The 27,086-nt window shown below is 38.5% G+C and overlaps 1 protein-coding gene across 1 annotated transcript; it reads right to left on the bottom strand.

The window, feature by feature from the left end:
- On the bottom strand, positions 1–23,736 carry SMC3 (structural maintenance of chromosomes 3). The gene is made up of 29 exons (XM_062496979.1): positions 23,716–23,736; positions 19,768–19,843; positions 18,287–18,325; positions 17,414–17,481; positions 16,979–17,050; positions 16,713–16,792; positions 16,082–16,160; positions 14,590–14,707; positions 13,861–14,036; positions 13,161–13,241; positions 12,746–12,910; positions 12,466–12,587; positions 11,899–12,112; positions 10,196–10,299; positions 9,876–9,975; positions 9,263–9,423; positions 7,935–8,076; positions 7,478–7,628; positions 6,317–6,469; positions 5,268–5,419; positions 4,892–5,050; positions 4,108–4,215; positions 3,601–3,709; positions 2,871–3,118; positions 2,540–2,752; positions 1,787–1,978; positions 1,402–1,579; positions 783–889; positions 1–472 (listed from the first exon to the last, which is right to left on the bottom strand). Exons 1-29 carry the CDS (start codon positions 23,728–23,730, stop codon positions 401–403), a joined length of 3,654 nt encoding a protein of 1,217 aa, XP_062352963.1. The 5' UTR covers positions 23,731–23,736; the 3' UTR covers positions 1–400.
- Between the last annotated feature and the right edge of the window lie 3,350 nt (positions 23,737–27,086).

The raw sequence follows: 27,086 nt of genomic DNA on the forward strand, positions 1-27,086 counted from the left end.
GCCTTAAAACCAACCATTTTAATTGAAGCCATTAAAAAAAAAAAACATGTGAGGCAATATAAATGATAAAACTATACTTAAGAAGAAATAGCTAGCACTTTCTGAAAAGCTTTAAAACAGCAACAAACACTTTACAAAAGATTTGAAGGAAGAGAATAAAATTTCCAAACTACAGGTATTGTATAAAGGTAACATTAACAATTATCTTATAAAATACAGCAACAGAGACAAAATGGATACTCAAGCTCATTTGAAACTAAGCCTTCTGTGGTCTCGGTTAAAATGTGTGTTCAAAAACTATTTTAAACAAGGACTAAATACTTCATATTTTAAATGTACAGGTCCCTGGCATAAACAGCACTATACACATCTTCCAAAAAAGCAGTAATTACAAGCTCCTTTAACCATGCGTGGTGTCATCTTCTACAAAGTCTTTGGCCATTTCTGCTGTGATCACATCAATATGACTGACCTGGTGGAAAAAAGAAGCATTCAGTCATTATAGTACCTCCTGCAGAAGACGACAGACATTTCTGAAGGCTCCAGGACTCAGCAACAGGTCTATGTTCGATTTATAATTCCCTTTAAAGAATGTGACATGGGATATCTGCAGGTATTTAAATTATCTTTCAAAAGCAAGAGGACTCTTTACAGAAGACTGTGACATAGCTAGAAATTTATCAACTGAAGTGAGTGCAATTCACTCTAAGCTCTTGCTAAGTCTCAAATGCACAACTTAGCTTAATTATGGTGTTTACCAAGAAGCCTCTCATACTACTTACCTTGTTTCTGAATTTTACACCATAGAACTTGTCAGCCGACTCAAGCAATTCTGGCCTAAAAGTTGTTGTAATAAACTGAGCATGTTCAGCTAGTTCCATAATCATATCTAAAAAAGAACACAAAAATTCTTTACTAATATAGTATTTTCAATAAAGCAAGACAGACAAGAATAGTAAACTCTTTGCCTTACTCAAAACGAGGTTTTGGTTAATGAAGCAAAACCCCCACAAATCAAGAATATATCTATACCAGTTTTATTTTCCACATAATACAAACAAATATTCTCATTACTTCCAATATGAACTGTGACAAGTCCAGCCACTCAGAAAACCTAGTATGGCATTAAACTGTGATGAAAAACAGCACAAGCACTTTTCCATTAAGTTTTAACAGGACTATTTTTCAACACACTGAAGTGCGGTAAGGAGACCCTTTAGATGCAGTAACAGAACAGAGAGCTTATACATAAAACCAAGTTCATGAAAACTTCCCCAAACACACACTGGGCTTCTTAAAAATGTGCTTTTATGATTAAAAACTTTATTCTTAAACATCAGGGATGAGAAGACAAACTATTAACTTCAACCACAGTGAAGATTATAAAAGGAAGACATGTACCTGACACAGCTTTTCTATGCTGGGCATCTAGGGCTTGGTCGATTTCATCAAACAAATAAAAAGGAGCTGGATCACATTTCTGGATGGCAAATATTAGGGCCAGGGCCACTAAAGATTTCTGTCCACCTGAAAGTTGCTGCATTTCTCTCATTTCACCCTGCTTCCCTGTGAACGATACCTAAGAAAACAATACAACAGCAAGATGATTTCAAAACACTAAACCACAGCATTAATTAATTTAACTATTAAACAAATTAATTAACTATTAATTAAACAATTAATTAACTATTAAACAAACAGGATTAACTAAACACTGCCTTTTAAGAATATAGTTAAAAGACAACCTAAACATTCAAAGGACTAAAAAACAAGTATTTCTCTTTACCCTTATGCCAACTCCAGTGAACTGATCTACAGATGGAACACTGCTCTGAGATCCAGATCCTCTTTCGCTCTCAGTGCTGCCTTCACCTTCATCCTGGGACTGACTGCCCTCCACATCTCCTTTCTTCATCACTAATGTGGCCTTGCCACCAGGTACTAACTTTTGGAATACTTCACTGAAATTTTTTGACACCTGGAAAAGAAACAGTCAATAAACCTACTCATTTTTACAGAGAGAAATCAAATGCAGACAAGTGTTTTTGAATCAAGACAAAAAGTATCTGCTTCAAAGAGGAGATCCATGTTCTTAAGCAGAAGTGAGAAACGTATGCTTTGCAAAGCTTGGCTTAAAACAAGAGCCAAAAAACCTGTGTTTGTAGTATGAGAATTTTTGTAGTTAAGATTCTTTGTTAAGATTAATAAAGTACTTGCACTAAATCTGGAGAATGGATTTGGTTCAGTTTTTTGCCACAGTTCCCAGAGAGGACTGTACATAGGAATTAATTTGACAGCAACCATTTAAGAAGTTATAAGCAAAGGTGGAGCTGTATTGGAGATGAGCACATATTGAAAATGGTAACCTTATTTATTTTTCAGTATTTAAAAAACCCACAAGCCTCAAGTTACATGACACTGCCTTCTATTAGTATAGAATTATTTAGAATTCTCTTCTTCTTATATTGCTGCTACACCATGGGACAACTCGACTGATTGATTTCAGAACCAGCGTCTACAATTGTTCCCATTTTGTTACCTGTTTGAAAGTCAGCTGAATAGCCTCATATTTCCTGAGCTCAAGGACATTCATCAGCTCCATGATGGATTTGTAGCCCCTGTCCAGCTCCTCTTGTCTTTTTATCAGTTTTTCCTTCTGCTCTGAGAAATTCACAAACTGATCTAAAGCTTTTTTATTAACATGACTATATTTCTTCAGTTCAGTATTGCACTGCTCCAGCTTGCGGAATAACTGTAAATGGAAAACATTAACACAAAGTGACTTGCAATTCTGGCCACATCTGACACCCAAGATGCAGGGGACACTAATGTTTTAGGTCATAAAACAGAAAACCAATCACACTATTTACCTGCTTTAAACTTAAAGTCTGATACTTTTCAAAAGCCTCCTGTGGAAGTGAACCCAACTCTCGTATTTTCTTCATGCACTCCTCTTTCTTCTTGAGAAGCATGCCTTGCCTGTTTGTCATTTTTTCAAGTTCTTTTGTATCATGGTTAATGGCATCCATATGCTCCTTCTCCATGTTCTTCCAGCGTTCCATGCTTTTCTGAAGTTCTTTAATTCCTGCTTCTGTTTTGTCAATAGAGTTATCCAGATCTGCAATATTGAGCAAAAGTATATAACCCAAAGCCGTAAGTTTTACACGCCTGCATAAGATCAGCAATTATCCAATAAAGTATTTATGAAGCAAAAAGACTAAATAAGATCTATTAAGGAACAGAAGGTTGAATTTCAGGCCAAAGCCTGAAAATCCCTCTCTTTTCTTCCCCATGAGTATACAGCTTAAAAAACAAATGCACTACAGTCATATTGTTCAAGTCTAAAAAGAGAAGCAAAGGAAGTTTCAAGCCCAACAGATGTGATAGCCTATTTGACAGTAGCTGAGTTTTAAATGGGCTAGACAAAATTCAGGAGCAATTATACAAGATGTTCCTTGTAGGACAGTTGCCTCACCAGTCAGAAGACCATCAGCATCAACACAAGTTAATTACATTATGGTCTATTTCTAAATCAAATATGGTATGTGTGAACTTTCAAAACCCTGTAGAGTTTTTTTCCCAAAACATGATGTTACCAACCATCTGACCGTGCCAGTGTATCCTTCACTCGTTTGTTGATAGCCTCAAGTTCTGATGTTGTAGCAGTAAGAACTGTGCCACCTTCTGTTTCCCGAAGCTCATTCAGTTCCTGTGGGGTAAATAAATACCACCAAGACACAGCATGAATGGGAACAAAAGCCAGACAAACAAGCTGTGTCCTGCTACTCTACATGTAACATCATATAACTATTACATACATATACTATTCAATATTTTTGTGAAGTTCTAGAGAATAGTTAGATTTTCAAACAAATCTGTCATTATGATAGTCCAACTGATACACAGGCTGTGTATTCACAGCAGTTTTTGTCAAAAACCTGCTGTGCTGAAATTCAAATGAACACTGAACTCAATTTATACAGAGGGAAGCAAACCCCACCACAGATAATGCAATGTAATGAATGAGTATTTATGATTTAATATGTGTTAGCCCTAGAAGTAAACCAAACCCAGACACCAAAAGTACATTTAAAAGAAAATCCTTACTTGTTCCACTTGGTCTAAGCGTTTTCTCAGATTCTCATTGAGATATGTCTCAACTCTTGTGATAATGCCTTCCAATTTGATCCTCTCATTCAAAAGCTGTCTATTTTCCTGAAAAATGTAGAGAAGTATATTAATTGCCTTACCCGATTAGGACTATTTTTCCCTTATAAAAAATATTATTACAACAACAAAAAACCCTCCTCGCATAATTCTGTGTATTAAAATACCACAATTCTCTGGACTGTTCCTCTAATTTTAACTGACAGAAGAAAACGTGTAAAGTGTAAAAGTCAACAGATCAGTGAGTATATTAACCTTTATTTGTATCTGAACCAAATTCTTAAAGCCAGAAATGCTTTAGAGAGTATATTTAAGTAGTAGTATTTTTCCATCAACAGGTGTGTCAATCAAAAGCTTAGTTTTGTCTCACCCACCATGCACTTAAAGTAATTGTTTTCCTTTCTCATACTGTGCATCCTCCCTTCAGGCAACATCTATTTGTGTTTAGTGTTGGAATGTCAATAGCAAGAGCAAGAAAATTATGATGATTCCGACACAAATAGCCTTAATTCTCACACAATCAACAGGCAAAATTCATCTAGTGTTTGAGAAAAACTTGCAAATATCCTTTGCAAATGAGAGAACTTTAAACACACCTACCTACTACTGATGAAGCACAAATTTAGTGACACTATATTCATAACTGACTTTTCATACAAAAGGACAAACCTTTATTGCTAAGAAAGGTACCACATTTAATGGCAAGTTATTTTCATTTCCTTACTTGCTGTAGTTGTCGAATTTCATCGTTAAGAGCATCCACACGTTTCTGATCTTCAAGACTAAGCTGAGACAACAAATCTGTCCCCAGTTCTGCTTTTAATGATTCTCTAGTTGACTCCATAGCATGTAAACTTGCCTCCAGACTCTGCAAGCTACGTTGCTGTGGGACAGATATTAGACAGAATCACTCCTCAAAGCAATTTCCAGATTTATATGAATTTCACCTGTTCATATCAACATATTTTTGTGACGTATCTCCAGTTACCTCTTGTATTTCATACTATGATGTTAACTAGAAAGGAATGCAGGTTTACCAGCAACATTAATGAAACAATTAAAATAAGCCAAGTAACAGCTTTGAATATCCCCATACCAACCTTAGGCATGAATGTCTTTTCAGACTGCTGCCTTTTCTCCTTCAGCATTTTCATCTCTGACAAAATACTGTCTCGAGAGGCCTTGAACTTTCTCTGCTGTGTTTCAATTTGCTGCATTTGGTTCATTAGCTGGTCAATCTCATTGTTAATCCATACTGTGGGCTAAGGAAAATTCTGTCCTTGTTTTAAAAACCATTTTATTCCTACTAGCACCTTCAATTTTTTCTATTTGACATATTCATCTTTCATCAAAATAGGAAACAAATAAAAAATCTACCAAACCATAACAACCACTTGTAGAGGAAAAAATCAAGAATCATCAACAAAAATAACCTAAGCATTTTATCAACTTATCAAGTGACTTATGAGTACCAGGAATTAAGCAAAATGAAGCTTTCTTTGCTTATTTTACAATATTACATTCAGAAGAACACAGGGATACATTTGAACATGCAAGGAAAGCTCAGATCTCACAAAATAGAGAACAGATGTCTCTAATGCACTGATGCAATTCAAAAGCAAAGGAGTTCAGTTTGAAGGACAGAATGACCTGGGTGATGTATAAGAAAAACATAAACCTCCCTTACCCCTAAACTGTAGATACTGGATCTCAAAAGGACACTGTGCAGAGAGACTGGAAAGACCAAACTGTCAAGCAACTCAGAGCTTATTACAACACAGTGCTCTCCCACCTCCCCTCCACAGCATAAGTGGACTATGTAACACATCAATTCAGGACACCAGTACTAAAAATATAGCCTGAGTCAGAAGAAGCAGTGAAGATTAACAAGAATATCTGGCTATGGCAGTTACTACAGACTCTAAGAGGAATAGAAAGCCTCATAATCTAGAGTTTAACCTCACCTCTAAGGTTTAAAGATCAGTATCAAATACAGTAACACATTGAACCAGGCTGCACACAAAACAGTCAAAACAAATGCCACAGATAAGTAACAAGTAAGTTTCCTGCTTTCCATCTATTACAGTAGTAATCACAAAACAAAAGCTTTATCATCACACAACCTTCCCCATTAACAACAAAAGGATATTTTCAATGTTTCTACGTAAGTTTTCATTGAGCTTTGCTTCAAGCTCACCAAGTTCTTCTTCTGCTTTTCTAACATCTTTTTGCAATTCAAGCCTAGACTTCCTGGTGTCATAGTAACCTCCAGTCAAAGCACCTCGATGGCTGACTTGATCACCTAAGAGCAGAACAGAATGAGATATGAACTGCACACTACATGCTTGCCATAAAGTCCAGCACAGTTGCTACAGTACAACTTAGCAGGTGACCCAGAAATTTTAACTAAGCTACAAAAGCTCTGAATGTCTTAGCAATCACGTACACTTACAATGATTAGGGAAATGTTTATTTCCGTATTCAATATAAGTGCTATTCCCTTTCTCAAGACCATCACAGACTGCTATGATCTCTTTTAAGCACTGACTTATTTTTGCTTATTTTTAATTAACTTCCAAAACCATGCAGCTTGAAGGAAAAAAATACTTGTATTAAGGGGAAAATGCAAATGCCTAACACTACCAGTTTGAAAAAAAATCTCAAGTCTTCTATGAGGAAATGAAGAGATAAAGTAATTAGCAGCATCTGTGGCTTGTAGAGTATGCTGATGCTGAAAGATCAATAATTTCCTCCTCAGACACCCTTAGGAATTTTTTTTAAGACAGACTTAAAAACAGAAAAAGACAATAATAAGCCTGCAGGAAATCTGCCCTCTTTAAAACAGGAAATTAACAAGAGGCATAGATTATTTCAGAGAACATAAGATTTAAACATGTATCTGTTGCACAGAAGAATTCACATTGCCTTTATAAGGAATTAAGGCCATTCATTCACACCCTAAACACTGGTTTGATCTTGGAGAAAACACCATAAACACTCCAGGAAAACAAATGCCTGTTAAATTGGATAAAAAACCTGGATGAATGCAAACCTAATCTGCTTTGTAATTCTCAGGATGGAGATACATTGCTAACATTTAGATCACAAGAAAATTCCATACCTTGTCAAGAAATCCTGTATTTTTAAGCGCTGTACTTAACTAAGTGCAACCTTGTACATACATCTTGGTCAAGTACACTAATTTTTAATAATTTTATTTCAACAACACTAAACAGACCATCATTATGAGCCCCATGTTACCAGAAATCCTATTTTTACAATAAATAATTTATAAAATTGCAATATTTACCTTCCAGAGTGATACAATCCATTGTGAAAGCTCTGGCCAGCTGGGTAGACACTTCCATGCTACGACAAATTAAAGTCTTCCCAAAAACATGCTTGAAAGCTTTATCAAATCTTGGATTGTACCTCAGTTTACTGATCATAGGAATAGCATCCTGGAATGACAGAATTACAGCTCAGCAACTAAAAAAAATAAGTATACCTTGAGTATCAGGTCACAACAAAACATACTTACTACTGTCTTTTTACTTGTAAAGTGCCATTAATAAAGAGCAGATAGCTTGTAGGAAAGTGTTTTTCTGTAACAGTTTTTTTATGTTCAGAAGTATACATTGGAAGCAGTATTTAACCACAAACAAACAGAAAAGCAAGTGGTGGGCAACAAGCAATGTACACAGCTCAAAAAAATGAGGCTTTGTAGTTATGAAGCAGAGGTAGGTTCAAAAGTAATCCTAACTCACATTAGTCTCAGGATAAGCAGTATCTCTAACATCCAGCTTGTTCAGAGGAAGGAAAGTAACTTCTCCAGGAAGGTTCATTTTGTTAAACTCCATTAGGATCTTTGTACTGACCTCATCAGAATCCACAATGTGATAAAACAACCTGTTTAACAAGCCAAACAAGTAGGCAAAACTTTACCATGCTAAAAGGACAAACATATTTGTATATAGACAGTATTCATGCAGATACCATTAAATAACACATCACTATAAAGCTGCATTGCATTTCCAATTCCATGCCTTAGAAAAAGCAAGTGGATACTCTTTTCACTTTGGTTAAAATGGGATTAGCCAACAACTTTACATTCCACCATCCAGCTAGGAGAGCTCAATGTCTGTACAGTGCCACTGTGTCCACACCTCAGTCATGCATTTCCATCACACAACATGCAGCACCCCCTCTCTGCATGGGCCTCCAGAGCTTGTCTCTGCTGCCTCTATACACTACACAAAGAGACCCACATCCACCTGTCTCCTTGTGCACTATGAGGACTGGCACCACAGGGACTGAAATAAGTCATTTTTCCTTTGCAAGTTGAACTACAGCTTGCTTGTTACAGCTTTTTCCAAACTACGGGGCACAACAGAATTCAGAGGGAACTGTGAAGTGCTGGGAAGAGACAGCCCTGTTCACACTGACACAAGATTCAGGAGAGACTGCATTTCTAATCATAGTAGCATCAGTATTTGTATGTAACACTTTGCAAGATCATGTCCCCTCTGTCCTCTTTCCTGCTCCTATGCCACTATCTTTACTTCATTAGAACAGTAACTTTTATGACTACTCATGAGTTGGAACAGGGACTGATCACACAAAAAGACAATTTCAATTAATTTGAAGTGTTAGATGTTGCAGCAAGTGGTGGATCACCCAACAGGCATTTACTTCTAGAAAACATTTTACACAGACTCATTAACACTCAATATCTCACATAACTTCTAAACAGCAGTTTTTGACAGTTTAGAGACCATTCTCGACCCTGAGATTTTCTAGTGAAAGTGAAATAATTCTTACTGTTATTGAAACATCAGCCTTTCTTACTCTAGAACTCTTTTTTTTCTCTTTGGTTTTGTTTTAGGGATATTTTAGACAAAGTCAGGAGCAGCTAGAATTAATACTTAAATAGGCAGAATTCTTCTCAGTTCCACCACAAAGGAATAGCAGTTTGATCATGCTATATAGAATGCACTTTGACCAAAAAGAGGCAAGACTTCAAAAGAATAAAATTTCAGTAGCAGCTTGCAACAACAACTAAATGGTGATACTGCACTATATAGCACAAAATTACCTGTTCCCTGCAGTGACTTCAACACAAGTGTAGAATGCTGGCTCACATTCAAAGTTATTCATGACAATTCCATGATAGCCATTCAGAACATGCTGGTTTATGCCTTTTCGACGGAAGTGCTCCAAAACTTTGTTTATGCTGTCTATACCGTTCAAAATGGCCTGTTAAAATATAAATAATTACTGTATTGCAGTTAAAATGTGTAGGCATAATACTCATTCTAGCTTTAACTTTGTGACAGGTGCAGCCTGCTTTTCTGCCAAAGTCCTGTTAACTAACCTACAGCTCTTAACAGAAGATATCAAAATAAGAGTCCATCACTTTTTTCAGGTTTGTTTGGGGCTTTTTTTTAATCAAAAAAGGTATCAGAGGAAATTTTTTAAATATTCCATTTCTGCCTAGTCTCCTCTCATCAACTACAGTGAGCTTACAAAACTCATTTTCGTGTAGTTCTAGAGCTATAAACATTTGAAAAATTCAGCCCAGAATATAATTTGTCCATCTTAATTATAACAGAAAGACTGTAAGTTAAAAAATAACGATCATATCTTTCATATAAAACCGACTTGTCCTTTAAGAATGAGATTCCACAAGGAAAGAGTGTGGCTCTTACCTTTCCTGTTGCTGCTCTGAGAAGCTGCTGTTTCTTTTCTAGATCCTCCCTCTTTGCAGCAAGGGCTTGTTGTTCTGCATTCTCTTCTCTCCATAGGTAACTACAGAACAAAACCAATAAAATTTTGTAAATGTGAATGCAATCTTAAGGTTTTATTATTATTATTTTCTTAAAGACTGCTAATCTAATGGGAAGGCAAAGTGCAGAAGTTCATACATGGCCATATTTAAAAAAACATACCTACATGCCATGTAAACAACTACACAGTTGGGGTCCTTCACATTAAGTGAGATTGAGACATATTTCAATTAATTACTAACTTTCTTTCACTCTGTAGCTCATCCTTTTTATTTTTCACTTCATAGTATTTTCTGTCCAATTCTTCAACACGAGCCTTCACTTCATTAAGATCTTGGTCCAGTTTCTAACACAAAGAAAAGAACAGTATGAAACTACAGCTCTCTGTATTAAAAAAAAAATATTTTATTCAATAGTAAGCAACTAAAAATTCAGAAAATTCCTACATTTTAAAAAGCTTACAACAAACTGCAAAAGCATTAAGAATAAAGACAGCTTTGTAAAGAAGCAGTAACAAGGTGTAGGTGCCACACAGATGGCAAGGCAGGCACTGAGTTCAACTGTGCCTCTGGGCATTAAAGTGAAATGGATCCCTGTAAGTCACAGTAAGAACTGGAATCAAAACAGTAACTGACATACATATAACTTCTGTGCAATCATGCTTTGAAATGACATTTGTGATAAGTACAACTAATCTTGTGTACCATGTCAACCTGCTATTAGTCAAAAGCCTTAGCCTGCTCTCCAGCAGTACTAGACTTTCAGGACAGCTGCTGTCAACAGTGTGCTGTTTAAGCCAATGCAGACATCCCCCCTTTGCTCACTTAACACTTGCCATTTTCAAAGCAGTTCAGGGCTAGCACTCCATAGTGTTTACATATTTATATGTGTACAAGGAGTAACTGTGTTCTAAAAACACAGCCAGCTTGTCCCAAACTAACTCTGCAAGCTCTCAATCACATTCACTCAAGATGCCTTCTGTTTGAACAACAAAAAGCTATACAACTCATAACCTAAACATAAATCAACTCTCCTTGAGGAGGAAAAGAAAACCAAGACATGCTTACAGAAAGGAATCAAAATCCACAGCAAACTGAACCCCTTCGATTCTACAGAACTACCACTGAGCACAACAACATACAGTACAACTGCAGTCAGCCAGATGTAAATGCTATTTTCTTCATTCACCAAGTCAGAGAATCACAGCTTTGCTAGTATGGGTCCCAATCAAGCAATATTTTAGCAGAACACTATCATCTTTGTACAACTACACTCCCACACGGTCAGACTGACCCTCAGTTTCAGTAGGTATATTACACAGAGACCAAGAAGACCACCAGCATTGGCACTCTATGTTCTCTCAATATAAAGGCAGTGTTTTTACAGCTGAAGCTCCTAGCAGGAATGCTATCTTTGGATTATTTTGCTGTATTTGCACTGTAAGAGCTGTTTCTGAATGGTAATTAAAAACTAAGTTATGCAGGTAACAGATTAATCTTCTAATATGTCTCAGGATGTAACTTCTGACCTGCTGCAACCATGGTACAAGGATGCAGCACCTGCTTCATAGTCAAAAAGACCCTGTTGCTTGGGAAAAATGACAGAAGTGAAAACAACCAACACAGACTTCTGTAAGAACGTAACAAATTGTTTTCTATGACATGGTTATGTTCAAGGTAGACAAGAGCAAGGCAGATAGAAGCCTCTTCCTGATAACTCATGCCAAACACATTGGGGAAAGTACCAGAAGGCAAAGCCAACAAACAGAGTGAAGATAGTGCAACGCTCAAGGAGTTTAAAGCTTATCTGCAGATGTTTTCAATAAGCAGTACTTCAGACATCACATCCAACCAGAAAGTCACATCTTCCTTATAAACAGCCACTGAAGTCTGACTGTCTATTTAACCTTTCTCTCAAAAAGGCTGAGAATAAACTGAAAACTTACACTGTACTGTTCCAGGTTTTTCTCCTTGTTTGCCTCTGTATCCTCTAAATCCTTGTGTATAGCTGCAATCTGCCGCTTCTTGTCATTGATGGCTTGATCTAAAGACTTCAGTTCTTTCTTTATCCACTTATCCCTCTCCTCTTTGGAAGTAAACTGGCTCCCTCGACCTTGCTTTGCATAAAGATCTGTTCTTTCTTGTGTAGCCTGTGCAAGTCTGTTTTGAGAAGGGAAAGACATGCTGTATTAGAAAGAAATCTTGACTTTATTAAGAGCAAGCATTAGGAATTATTATTGAAATTTTCAAGAAGTATCAAACCAGGCTCTAAAACTCAAGCACCAAATCAGTAACAAAAAGAAAAGGATCACATTATAAACAACAAAATCATCCACAAGAAGTGGTTAAGCTTAGAAAAATCATTTTGCCAAGTACTGTTCCCACCCCAACAATAAAGCAAACTTTTTACAGACCATCTCCAAGTGCCTGTAGTTACCCCACTGTCAAAAGTACAAGCTTTTGTTAACTGCAGATGGATAGCACTGAGAAAATTTTCATAGAATGCCACAGACCTAGCAATTCCCCTCTCTTCTTTTTCTTTTACGCTGTTAAATTTTGGCTCTGTTTCTGCCAATTCTTTCTGCTTCTCCTCGATTTTCTCAAGAAGTTTTTGCCTCTCTTTTAGCAGTCTTTTCTGAAAATCAAACAAAGCAGTATTTAAAGTTAGCATTTAAACTAATCTAACAAACCTTACAAAATGGTGACAGGCTCCAGTCTAAAACCGAAACTTCAGTGTACATGAACATTTCCTTGTGCCAGTGACATTTTTAAGACTTCACTGGTGTTACATACCCTTTGCTCACTGTTGCCAGCTAATTCATCCTGTAGATCTTTAGCCTTCAGCTCTAATTTAGTCCTCTGTTTAATCTGCTCCTGTCTTTCAGCACTAAGTTGCTCTTTCTCTTCTTTCATTGCCGAAATCTTTGTCTTCAGTTCTCGAACTTGCCGTTCTATTTCCTATGCAAATTTAAGTATGCAGTATCTTAAAGACTGAATGAACATTTCACTATTTCAAAGCTCACAAGATCATTATTCTGTAGATCACAATACACTAAATGTGTGAAAAACTCCAAGTTTCCCAACAGAATGAAAGCATGCAACAGAATTTAATATAGATTAAATATTAATCTCCCCACCTCCTCTAAAAATTCCCCAAAACCACAAAGCAAAAGGGCTCTCTGGAGAGTCATTTTAAAAGTATTTTTACCTCCATTTTATCTCTAGCATCTTGCTGTGCATCTCTCAGCTGCCTCGATTTTTCTCCACTTGTTTCTCGTTTAGCAGAAAGCTGTATGGAAATAACACCAATAGCTTGAGTAGCCAGATTCTGCTTTAGTAGTGGTTCCAGAAAGAAAATAATTTATTTAGTGAAGAACAGTGATGCTGAGGAATTCATACAGTGCAGGTACTTCAGTGTGCAACTGTAGATTAAGCTCTGGGTGGTAGAAGCCACAGGCAAGAGAATGTTGCTTTGCATAATAAAGGGCACAGAAACCTGTGTCACTCAGAAACACAGCAGGAAACCCATGCTTCTATTGTGATGGGATAAAAAGCCAGTTTCCTTTCCTGGGGATTCCTCCTGGGAGGCACCATATTGAGCTGTTCCTTTGTTATTTATTTATTGCACCAAGATTAAATTATTTCAAGGATCCAGACATCTAAGACTCTGCTATGGGAAACCTGGTCTGACTGTGAGTGTGGTGCAGGGAGCTGGGCAAAGCACCTGGGCTGGGAAGGTGTTTCAGTCCTAGCTCAGGTGGTGCAGTTCAGGCTGCCAGAGTGGCTCCTGGATGGCTGGACAGGAAAGGTCCCTTAACACTGTCAGGATTCCATCAAGGATCACAAGGAGATGGTAGCAAAAACAAACCAACAGCTCATTACATTTTGTACTAGCCAAGATATTTTACCTCATCAAGCTTAGCTCGTGTTTCATTAAGTTCCTGATTATAAATGGTGTATTCTAATGCTCTCCTCATTTTATCCCATTTCTGGTACTGTGCCAGCTCCTCTTTCTCCTCTTCTAGAGTATGCAGTCGCTCTTCAATGTATTTCAACAACTCATTGATCTTCTCTCGCTTGCCCTCTTTAGAAAACATGACAAGATTGAGATTCAGTTAAACACTGTAATATAATTCCCCATCTCTACAGCTACTGAATCTACTCCAGTTATTCACAATTTGTCAACATACATGAAATGCAAAGACACCCCATGTCCAGAAGTTCTCCAAAAAAAAAAAATCCCAACAGCAGAGCTGTTGATACTTGTTATGTAAGGCAACACAACCATGTACTCTTGGCTCACACAGATACACAGACTGTACAACATGAACTTTAGTGCTTGCACAGCAGTAGGTATCCTGATTTCTGGATCACTACCAGCTGACATCAGTCATGTGTTTTGAACAGTAAATTTATCCGTATTAGCTTAGCTAAAAGGTTTTATTACTAAAAGCACACAGAAAGTAACTTACTAAACCTTCTGAGATAGTGGAAGGAAATTCAAGGAAGAAATATGACAAGCTCTGCATTGTTTAACATACCACAAATAACATCTATATAGCTTTACTGAAAAAGCCTGAAGTTTTAGAGTTAATTGAATTACTGTGGTATAAAGTAATAATTTCTTAAAGTTTTACCTGTTTCTTTCATTAGTGAAATACTCTCCTCTTTACGTTCATCATACACTCTGGTACCAGCTACTTCTCTTAGTAACTTCAATCTTTGAGAGTCAGGAGCTGTGGCCATCTGGTTGATCTAAAAATTCAAGATCTATGATTTTAATAACCTGCTCTGGATATATGCCTAACCACAACAGAGCAAAGACTGCACTCTTTTGTTCTGCCTGCTTGCCTGAGGTTTTGGCAGGAAGACTCAGATACATAGCATACATCACACTGCTTTCCTTTTGAGACATTCACTTCAGGACAGCAAGTATTCTGCTTGTAATGAAACTTGTTGCTTTCCAAATGTTACCATTTGTTGCTAAAACTCAGGATTATATATGTATAAATACCATGTATACTGAAGAAATCATAAACCACTCAAAATTATGTTTAGAGAAACTCAAGCTTAGGCTTTTACGTCTTGGTGCTAAATCAAATAGTTTAAATGCCTCCATAAAACCACACTAAAATGCAGGGGTTATAAAACTCTTAGAGTAATTCACATCGTGAAACATTCATTAATATGACATCAAATTAGTCCTACAATTACACCCAACAGAAAACTCACTTCCTTTCAATAGAATTTCAGTGGCTGCATGCTTTTCTAAGGCAACTGTTTCTAATTTGTCTTATATTAAAACCAGTACGTGTATTTCAGCTGTTAAGTAGCATGCACCAATCCCCACTATGAGTGACTTCCCAGCTCAAGATGTTTCCTTTAAATACACACATTCAACTGTACATGAAAATTTATTCTGATAAACATCTGGCAGACTGTACTATGGGTTAGCATTCCCAACATCAAATGCTTCTCAAGTTTTCTCCTCCTGCATTCCTCTCCAAGGTTGCCTTCCAGTAATCTTTGGAGGTGACAGTTCCCAGTCTCCTTGATGATCCATCCTGTGAGCCATTACAAGTAGTCTGTGCTTTGTCTGCAGATGTGAGTGCCCCCTGAAAGCTCTAGAAAGCTGCTTGGGTCTTCAAACCCCTTAAGACAGCCTAGGCCATGAGCCCTTTTCCTGAAGTGTGTTCACTTTTGGTACTTCTGCATTTTCCATTCATTCTCCATTGACAGTATTTTCAACCTCTTAAAATTCTCTACCATTACTTTGCTACCTCATGTATAGGTCCAGAAACCTTTGAATTTACACTGAAATAGTCACAGGAATCAAGTTTACTTTGTATTTAAATATATGGGAAAAAATATGATTGTAAAGATCACCGTTATTAAAACCCTCTGCTATTATACCAACATTTACAGACATGATTTTTTCCTTTCTTAACATCAACATAAACTACTAAAACAATAATAACTGCCAAAGCAGCATCTACATTCAAGAACTATTTCAAACTGAGGTAGATTTAGGTTTTGGTTTACTTCTGAAATAATTGAACTAAGTTTGTCATCCAGGAAACATGATATGCTTGACAGAGATTCATTCTACTTTGTGAAAAATAATCTTACCTTTCCTTGTTTGACAATATAGTAGGGATTACTGCGAGAAAATCCAGCACTTTCAAGAAGATTCATGACATCATTTTTCCTGAAATGTTATTACGAGTCCATTAAAAACTTAATGTAAAAGAGAGAGCTGTAAAAATGCAATAAAGCATCACAACTATACACCACATATTATAATCACTGTGTGCATGTTCATCATGGTCTGTTTGAACAAGCTTTATTTGAAAATGGCTAATTCTAAAATGAAATGAGAGAATAAAAATGGAAAATACATAAAATACTGTAGAGTTGGAAAGTGATTTAGAAATAAGCACCTCAAAGCAGAGAGGAGGGAAATACAAGCAAGGAAGGATATAAAACCACTGAGAGTGTGGTAACTCTTCTATTTCAAAAAAAACCCTGAAAGAAATACTATGCAAGCAGTTAAACACCACATCAATGGATGGATTAAACTGCAAATTCAAAGCCTGTCTACTTCAATAAGGACTGGTGTTCCAGCTGTCAAACTACTGGCACTCAATATTACACAAGTGAAATAAATTACTTCATGCTAGGGATGCAAGTGTTGGGCTTGCCTATAGCATTTTACATAAATTTTACTGTTCTCATTCAGATAAGGAAAAGAAGTACCTACGTCACCATTTTCTTGTCTAAGAAATATTGGTCCTTCTTGGCGCCAATGACTCTGCGAAGCGAGACTTCCTCTTTATCAATCTTAAGAAAACAAAACCCAGTAAATACACATACCAACTACAAGCAGCTGTAACTAACCCAGAAAGTTTATGGTACTTTTCACCAGAAATTACTCAAAAGCAGGTTCCATGCTGAAGCCTTCCATAAGGCTGAGATCACTTGAGTCTGAAATGATAATCTATGTCCAAAGCAGTTCACTGAACTTACCGGTAGCCTGTTGTCGGAATTGTCAAATATAATCTCCACAAAAGCTGAAATAACACGAGGACCGGTACCTTCCTAAGAAAGGAGATGTTTTGGTTAGACAGCTGCCACTTTGGAGAAAATTTTGAACTCATTCTTTTCCTCCTTTCCCAGACAACCCCACTTCCCCCTTTCCTTTCAAGGACTTGAGATGCAAGAGCATCTATATAAGATCCACCACTCGTTTTTATTTCTCATTATCCTGGCTACTCACTGGTGTACATCATCAACATAATGTACTACTGTGTAATAGATTCCCTTTTGCCAATAGGAACAAAGAAAGTTCTTTTCAAAATAATTGGCTTAAAATACCCACAGGCCAGCAATTTAACATTTTTGTTCTACCACTCAAATGCATTAGCTTCTTCTTTAGTTTTGTTGGTATACATCTTCACTTACATGCAACAAAGCCAGTCTCTGCTCTGGGCGAAGATGACTAAACTCATCACTGAGGACAAACTGAATTGCTGTAATAAAACAGGAAACAGAAAATTTATTATTTCCTTCAGGGAGCTATGCAACATTTCATTAACTCAAAACACACTAGTTTACTGTTGCATAATACAATTACGCTGTTGCTAAAGTCTTACAATATTTTTCATTAAAAACCTTAATCTACTGGATCTTTATCACTCAACCTGCCGTACAGCAGGACTTATCTGAAGAAGTCGTTGCCACATTACTGGTTCACTGCAAAATCATTAACAATGCTGAACAACTAGGGATTCATGAGCTTCCTTCCACATATACACAAACAGGCTAGGCTAAAAATATTACTAAAATACTTAGCATTAGACAACTTATTAACACAACTGTCACAAAGCCTACTAACACCTTTAATTAGCATCTTTGCTCCTCTATTAATGCTCCCACCCCACAAAATCCCCCTCATAACCTTATATTAAAAGAATGTCTAAGCTGTGCCAAACTGCTGTTTAGTAGAATTTAACCACTAAGGATGTTTAAAACAACTGCAAATATAGTAATCATCTTTCATGGAGGGCAACTTTTAGAATCAGCTTCCTCCTGTAAATACTTTTGCCAGCTGAAAATCTTAGAAAGCCCTTAGTAAGAGAAGCTGAATTCTAGGGGAAAATCCAGACTAAGAATTAAACAAGTGCATTGAGATCTGCCTTTCAATACTGTCAAGTAATTTCCTATCTGCCACTCCTTATTGAGGAGGATTATTTGTTAAATCAAGTTCTAGGAAAAAGAAAGCAAAGAAACCTGGTATCTTCAGCAGCCCCCGGCTAACAAGAAATCCATGCTTACCATAAAAGAAGTTGCTTTTTCCAGATCCATTTCTTCCCACTGAAAATTAAAACACAAAATACGACATAAGTTACAGCTGACATAGTTCAACAGCGCAATGTACCTTAAACACTACATAAAAATATTAAAGAGCAGAACCCAAATATAACACAGCCAAATGAAATCTCAAAGGAATGAGGTGAACTTGGTAGATGGATCACTTAGTCACTTATTGCCATCTTTTTGCTTCTTATACTGCTATTCTGATGGATAAGAACAGTAAACCTAAGTAAAATGCTCCTGGCTCCAGAACATTTATCCGGAGGAAGCCACTTGCCTACACACTCAGGCTGACTGTATGAACTACAAGCAACACATTAACTTAAGACTCCATTTGTTAATCATAAAAGACTGGGATAAGTACTACTTCTATATAGAAAAATAAAGCTGTAAGAACACAGCACTATCCCAGTATTAACTCATTATTTATACTGCAGTGTTTAAGCAAGGCCCAGTGTCTTCTCTTTAAGATCAGTACCTACTGTACTAGTTTCAAACTCACTTGTCTTCCAGCAGCAATGAATACCCCAGGCTTTTTGTCCCTGCCTGCCTATACAGCATCCAAATTTACCTAATTCCAAAAACTACTCAGGATTACCATGAAGTCTTTAAAAAAAGCAAAAAACTCTCAGTGAAAAAAATTTTTAGTGTATTTTAAAAACAGATAAAGTTATAGCTCCTGCAGAAATAACTTCACTAAGCAAGACATCTATCCATGTCATATGCCTGTTTTTTTCCCTAGTGCCAGAGTTAAATCCTGGCTACTAAGATTTTATGTCCAAAATTGACTGTTTGCTGTTGGGTCAGCAGTCTCTAAAGTTGCTGCACAATCACTAAAATCAATGCAAAGCAAAAAGGCAGGGCCAGGCATCCACAGGCAGAAACAGAAGAGGTGTGAGAATGGTGGAAAACAACATGCTATTAAAATGGGAATTGTTAATGAAACTGCACTTTAAAACTTATACTTTTTGACACTCTACAGTCCAGAAATGTATTCCTTTAAAACAGGGAAAAAGATGACCTTCTTTCCCTGCAGGAGTTTAGGATTTCCGGTGTGCTTACTTATAAAAGTGATGACACTTGCACGGAAAAAAGAAATAAGAATCCCATACAAATTCTCTGCTGCTGTTCCTGCAAGGACAACCTTTAAAGGAGGTCTGGCTGATACAGAGATGTGCACCTAGGAAGGAGTTTATGAACATCACTCAGCTTCTGAAGACTCAGCTCTTGTCCCAACAAAACTGAATGTTAATAGTGGCTTGCTGTAAGTGGATCACACCCTGTGGTACATTACAGACAGCTGTACAGAAGTTTCCAAAACAGAAAATACAATCATCAAATATAATCAGAATATTAAAAACTATAAAGGAGACTAACATGAATGTCATCTGAAATAAAAATGCAATTTTAACTAGTGATAAAAGGCAAGTATCAGAACTTACCAATGACATTGTGTTTGGAGCTGAATGGGTCCACAATGGTTTGGTCCCTGTAGCTTCGAAAGCCCTGAATGATCACCTGGTGAGAAGAGAGAGTTACTTTAACAAAGTTCTCTCTGTTCTTGAAGTTTTTCTACTATAAGGTTTGCCAGAATAATTATATCAATTACAATTTAATTTGCCCGCACTTCCTGCATGCACTCAACTTTCCAGCTCAAGATCAGGAACTTACATCAAACTTGCCCCCCACTTAAGTAAGCATCGATTTAGGGACAGATTTCTCCCTTAGCAAGAGATGCCAGTACTTGTGCAGGCCAAAGCATGGCAAGCAAGACAGTTCCAAGAGGTTTTTTGTAACAAACTAGACAAAAACATATATTTGCCTAAAGTATCATATATAGGAAAGAAAATTCAGTATAACAAGGTCTTATATTTATTTTTCGTAACGCAATCTACTTACAGCATGAGAATTTTAGTAGCAAATTCTCCAAGTAGTTTAATTGTAGGCTGCAAAAACTGTACTAGACTGCCTATTTCACATGCAATAGTCTCATTTTACTGTAAAATCTAAAGGGAACAAAAAAAGCAAGCTTGTCTTGGCTCCAATTCACAGCCTAACAAGACAAATAAAAATGTACACAACTTCGAGTTACACAGCAAACAGTCATCTGGAAGCAGCACATCAAGCTTCAACTTTTTAATTTCAACAGCATTTTGAGGTTTGCCAGGCCTAGCAATACACAAGGCACAGTTACAATATCCTAAAACTTCAGCTTTGTATAGCAACAAAAGTGAACCAACTTCCAGCACCAAGCAACCAAACAGGCTCCATACATCAAAGCTGCACTGAAAGCACAGCAGCTTTGCTCTGCTCAGTACCACCAGAAAGGCAGCAGCCACCTGAAGGTTTGATATTCACAGATTTTTCAGCAAGAACACTTGAAACAGGTCTACAGCGACCATTTAATAGCTGTGCTCTTTGCCCAGCTCTTCCCCAACAGAAACAGCTAAAAGAGAGGCAGTGTTTCACTATGACAGCTACAATACACTAAAAATTACTTCTTAAGAAGACACAAAGACAGCTTGCAAGAAACTTCACAATATTATTACTGCTGAAGCTTAACATATGAAATTACTTAGATTTTTTTGTTTGTAAGGTCTATGGTCCCATCACCATTTTCTACTTCTCTGAACAGGTCATTCTCTTCTAACACCTTCAAGTATTAAAGCAGTCCATACTCCGGAAAATGAGCACAATACTTTTTATTCAAGAAGCACATACAAAACTTCAGCACAAAGCCTAAAAACAGTACTTCAAACACTTAAGCAAGCCCCTCCTCACTACTACAAAAGCCTCTATTAAGAGCATACCCCAGCACCTCAAGAAACAACTATCTTCAGAACTACATTCATATTCTGTCATATTCTGGTAGCATTAAATAAACAGTGGGGAAAAAAATTCTGCCCATGAAAAGTAATGGACAAAAGACTGGGAGAAGAAAATGCCCGTATTTATTCATGTCAAGTTGGAGCTTCAGTCTTTCTCCCATTACCTGACAGGCAATACTAAGTATTGCTGTGGAAAACGCCTCTTACCACCTGTTTGTACAAATGGATTAAAAGCATCTCACTAATATTGAATGGAAATGTCCCGTCAGACAGCAAATCAAACATTGGAATTTATAAAAATTAAAATGAAATATAACTTTAAGGCTTAACTAACTTTTAGTCAGTACTCAAGACAATCCTACTCTTCCCAGGCACTAACGCTTTCTTGTCAAATTCTCTTTGCAAAATTATTTCATTACTGGAATCTGAAACTAAGAATACAGGTAGGCAGCAAATTACTAGTCCTTGGCCATCAAACACCAGACCGAAGCAGAAGCTATTCTGGAAAAGGAATAACATTCCAATACAGCTTCCTTCAATACTCTGCCTAGCTAAACCTCCTCTGAACTGCAACTGTCAGTGCTCCCTCTCCTTAGGCCAGACACAGTTTTCTTTAACCACCTGCACTGTATTCAGATCAACTGTACTGGAAGCAATCAAGGAGTTCAGAATTTAACAGACTACACTACAGAAAGCAAGTTTAAGACAGTGTATGGACTGAAGATGACCCAGGCACTGTGGCTGTGAACACAAACACCCAACCCTTAAAAAAACAGTCTGCCTCATCTCCCAGATGGAGACTTGCAGCAAGCCCAGTGCCAGCAGCTTTCAAAGGAAAAGGGGGAACAGAGTATTTTAATCTTAATCACTCACCCTAGGCCACAGCAACTGTGTTCATTCACGTTGATATAACATATTTAATTAAAAATATTTTTAAAACCCTAAAATTTTGAGAAAGTGCTGCTTCCAAACTCATTAGATTTCAAGGGGAAGGGGGGAAATTAAAAAATGGGCAAAAAAGTTGGTCTCTACTATTTTTTTTTTCACATAATATATTAAGAACATCTGAATTGGAATAATTCATGTACTTCATTCTCATAAGAACCTGAAAGTCTCTACAAAATTATAAAACCAACTGATTATTATTTCCTGAATATTGCTATAGAAGCACAAACTTTTACCACCCACACACTCGGGACACTACGAGAGCGTAATACAGGCAGACTCTGAGCACCATCTTCTCCCCAAAGCTTTCCTCTGGATGATTTAATCGCTTCATCCATCCTACATATTCTGAAACCTCACAACTTCTTCATCACCTTGTATCGACTCAGATTAAGACTTAAACATTTTTAACACTCAAACTCCAGGAATAACTTCTGGAAGGCAACAAAACAGAGGATACTGATGGAATCAATTTAATTCTCTTTTATTTTATTCTCACATCCACACATTGTTACACTTTCCTCTATAGCTCCTGTAACAGTATTGGTTACTGACCACCCAAATTTCCTTCTTGTTGTTTTCCTCAAAATGAAACGTTTCCCCTGTTCTAATTTGGACTTATTCCAAAGACTTATAGATCTCCACTATTGATTGCTTTTGAGCAATTCACATCTGGAGAACAAATACTCTTATTCAGTGTCTTTAAAGCAATGAGCCCACCGATGATGATTACGAGTGATTTCCAAAAGCACGATAAAAAGGCGTTTGAAAGCCCAGACAACCAAACAGATGAAAAACTGATATTTATGTAGAACATGCACTTTCAAAGCCAATAAGGTATTCTTCTTAAGACATACACCCCTTGGGTGTCAAAAACAGGTCAGTTTTGAGTCCACCAGGAAACGAGAATCCTGGTAGGCTTTGTATGAACACACATATGCAGCAACATGAAAGCAGTAATAACAATTTGCTGCTAAAGCAGCTGTATGGAAACAGCAGAAATAATATCATGACTTCAAAAACTGTTTGAAAAAGGTATACCAGGATCTATTAACTGAGCACCAGCCATAGATCGTTTGCCAAGCGTGAAGCGTAACAGCTGAAATGGTTCATGTCCAGGGGCCTGAGACAGCACCCCAAAGCCGAGACCCCCCCAACTTGAACAGCTGAAAGATGCCTCTGACAGCTGAGCAGAGCCCTTTATTTGGGTACGAGCCTTCCGCAGCCAGGACACCGGGGCTGGCGTACAAAGGGGCCCCGCGAATAAGTCTCGGATCCATGAAAGAGAGCCCCCAGCGCCACTTCACACCTGCAATGAATGAAAGGGGAGCAGAGAAGGAGAGAAAGCGCCACCAGCCCAACAGGAGGTAGGACCCGATCCGTGGCCGGGCTGGGGGTGCCTCCCTCAGCCTGGACCTCGATCCGCCCCCCGGGACAGAAAAGGATCGAAGCAAAGGCCTCCGAGCCCGCCACAAGCCCGCGGGCCCCCTGCTGCAGGCCGGGCAGACGTGAAGCTGCAGAGCCCCCAGCCCCGGGGCGGGGCGGGCTGGGCCAGCCCCCTCGGCCAGGCCCAGGCCGCACCGCACACTGCGGGCGGCGCGAATCCCGCCGGCTCACCTGCTTGATGTACATGTTTGTCGAGGACGGGGTAGGCCCGCCACGCTGTCGTTGAGCCCGCCCTCGCCGTCTCTTTCCGGTCCGAGCGCTCGGCTTAACCGCGGGTCTCCTCCGCGGCTTCCCGCCCCCTCAGCCACCCCCTGCTTTCCGCACACGGCCCGCTCACCCCTCACGCAAACAAAATGGCGGCGGACCCTCCCCGTCCCGTCCCGGCGTGAACCATTCAGCGCCACTTGGAGGGAGAACTGCGGAGCAGAGAACGCGTTCCTGTCGGCCGAAGAAGAGGCACCATGTGGAACAGCGGGAATTTCCTTTCTCCGAACTTGTTCTAAAGTGCCTCGGTGGTCTTTGGGAGCGCGGCGTGTAGAGGCGAAGGGAGACCACTCTGCCTGCCAGGCGCCGGCATCCCCCCGAGGAGTTGGGAGAAGTGGTTTCTCCCGTCGAGGGGCGGATTGGGCGCCAAAGGCAAGTTGAGGCGAGGGAGCGAGCGGCGGCGCGCGCCTCTAGGGGGCGCTGTCGGGGCTGCCCTGAGGGGCTGCCTGCGCGGGAGGTCAAGTAAAGGCTCGGTCTGAAGTCCCGGCTTCCGTTCGAGGATCTAAAAATAATTTTTAAAATAAAAATGGTAATAAAAAATAGGCACCAGCAGCCTTAGGGCTTGCGTTGACGCGCTCCTTGCCTCAGCGCAGCCGCTCCATCAGCCACCTTCTCCTGGTTGTGTAGGGCGGGGAGCCGAGCTCCGTATCCACAGGGAAAACGTCTGGGCAAAGCCAAAGAGGTGCCCAGGATGACCTGCGCAAACAGAGACGGTGAGAAACTGTCAGGAAAACAGCTTGGCTGGAGTTCGTACCCGTTCCTTTACCTTGCAGAGCCACATCCAGCTCGCCGGAGGAACTGTCAAACACACAAAAATAAGCAAAACGGTGGGAGATAAATATTATTTTTCACCTGATCTCTTCCACTTATAGCCATTTCAGGTGTTATTGTGATAACAGTCGGGGTACGACATCTCAAAGAAAATGCAGTTTTTAATTTGACAGTGCTCCTTCAAAACTGCAGCTGTAGCCAGCACTTCTAGACATGAAAGAAAATTCTTCCACTGAGCCTCTTAACACTAATAAAAATTAGATTTAAACAGAAAGGTCTAGTTTCTACCTTTCCTAGAATAATAGATGGATGAATTACTTCTCTTCCCTAATGGGAAAATCTCCCCAGTCACAGACATTCTTAAGTGCCATGTAATTACATGGTTTTACTAACAGCCCTTCAAGAAGCTATTGTAACAGATTTTACCAGCACCTATAAAGAAATGGTCCATTGTTTCTTCAGAATACATAGGGCTTAAAAAATGAAAGCATTTAATGGTTGCTCCACAAACAAATTCAAAGTGAAAATTTCCTGCCTGTCTTATTTGGCTTTTAAATAGCTGAGTTCAATGGGACTGAGGGGAAAAAATATTTTCTCTATTTGCAATTTCAAAATCCCTTTCATCTTAGGATTTCAGGGAATTTTAAATTCCCAAATAAATCTCACAGTATCTTTCTGGGATTAGTTTGTGATACTAAATTTACTCCTCTTTTTCTGGGGTGAAGTTAGAAATGCTGGTAGTTCAGGTCCCAGATGACTGGCCCGTCCGAGGAGACTCCTGGCAGGATGGAGAAGAGGATTTAAGAAAAAAAACAAAAGTTAGATTCCCCACTTTTCCTTACAACACAGTTAAGCAATCTTGTACCTGGTTAAAAGAATTATTGACATCTATTTTTGTGTTAACATTTTTATGTAAATCAATTGTATGCATTTACACAACCTAGATTACACAGACTTACATGTTCTAAATAAAATTGGAATTCTCAAAACCATCTTAAAGCACTCAGATGGGAGAAAACAGAAATAAATTTTGCACACGCATTTGAAACTGTTGGCACTCCACAACAAGCAGTGCAGTCCAGCCTCTGCAGAGACACGTGAGGGTTTTGTCCCAACAAAGAGCCAGAATATCTTCTCACTAACAATTTTCTCCTGCTAAAGTCACAGGTGGATGTGGACGGACCATCCCTGTTTATCAGGGCAGTAATAGGCACAGAAATGTTCTTAAATTGGCAGGTTCTAAAGTTCATTCCTCTTTGTCTTCTGCTTTTAGAGGTACAGGATGCCTTGAGTCACATTTTAGAGATTTCCTTTGTAGTTCAGAAGCTTATTTTCACTTAATCATAGACTCCCAGAGCAAGGAATTAATCTTCCTGCCCTAAAGAAGGGGGTTCAAAGAAACCAGCTGAGGAAAAATTTTCCTTTTCTCTTGACTGCTGTGATGACATTGTTGTGCCTAAATGCACCAAGTCTTCTTGAAAACCCTGTCTCAAGCCAAACAACCCACATCTGGTGCTCTAAACAGTTTCCTGTTGTTGAGGTGCACCAAGAAGTGCATCACTCTATTATGAACAAACACAAAAAGGACCTGAGATCTCTTTTGTCCCCGGGTGTTCATTCTCTCTCAAGGGCTTTGGATATACAGCACACTCCAGCAGTTTGGAGAGGGCTCGTGTGCATACATATGGGCACAGACACCACATTATACTTATTCATAGGAATAAAATCACATCCTACTGATATTCCATCATCAAACACTCTCACTAGTGTGACGTGCTTGCAAAAATAGCAACTGTATTCATTAAGGATTAAGTGGCAAATGATTGTCTGATTCAAAGAGTGTCTCAAATACTCAAATAAGGCCCCTGCACACAGGTTTTGCCACATAGCTTTTAGAGATTGTACTTGAGGGAGTGGAGTGGTGGGGTAGGTATTGTATTTTCTGTTATTCTTTCAGTTTTGTAGTACTTGCTGAAAATATGCCTCCAACCCAAGTGTGATGCATGTCATTTTTATTCTGTCAAGCTGCTGTGGCTGTAGGAGTGCAGAAAGCTGGCAGCTTGTAAAATAGTGCTCTATATTCAGAACCTGCAAACGTATAATGAGTGCTTGGTACGCAAGTTCACCTTGCTTCACTAGTTGCTGCAGAGATATTTTTTCCATGGCCCTGCTTTATAAGCAGTGTTTTTGTATAAATATCCTAGAATTAGACATTAGCATCAGAAATGAGGAAGTGGGAACACTGCTTTAATTCATCTAGGCTTCATCAGCATGAAAATACATCTAGCATTTCTTTCACAAAACTTAATGGGAACATATAGATGGGATTTCAGTTCTGTAGAATTTTTTTCTCTCTTCCTAAATAGTAGAATTTCTCTCAGAAAAAAAAAATGTTTAACCTATTACGGGGAAGGACAAAGCACTTTAAGTGTTATTAACCTCTTCTATTGCCACTTTCAGTTGTCAGCCAACACGTGTACTTTCATTCATGAATGGCTGCAATCACT

The sequence above is a fragment of the Cinclus cinclus genome, chromosome 7 (genome assembly GCF_963662255.1).
Source record: "Cinclus cinclus chromosome 7, bCinCin1.1, whole genome shotgun sequence".
Lineage (NCBI taxonomy): Eukaryota > Metazoa > Chordata > Aves > Passeriformes > Cinclidae > Cinclus > Cinclus cinclus.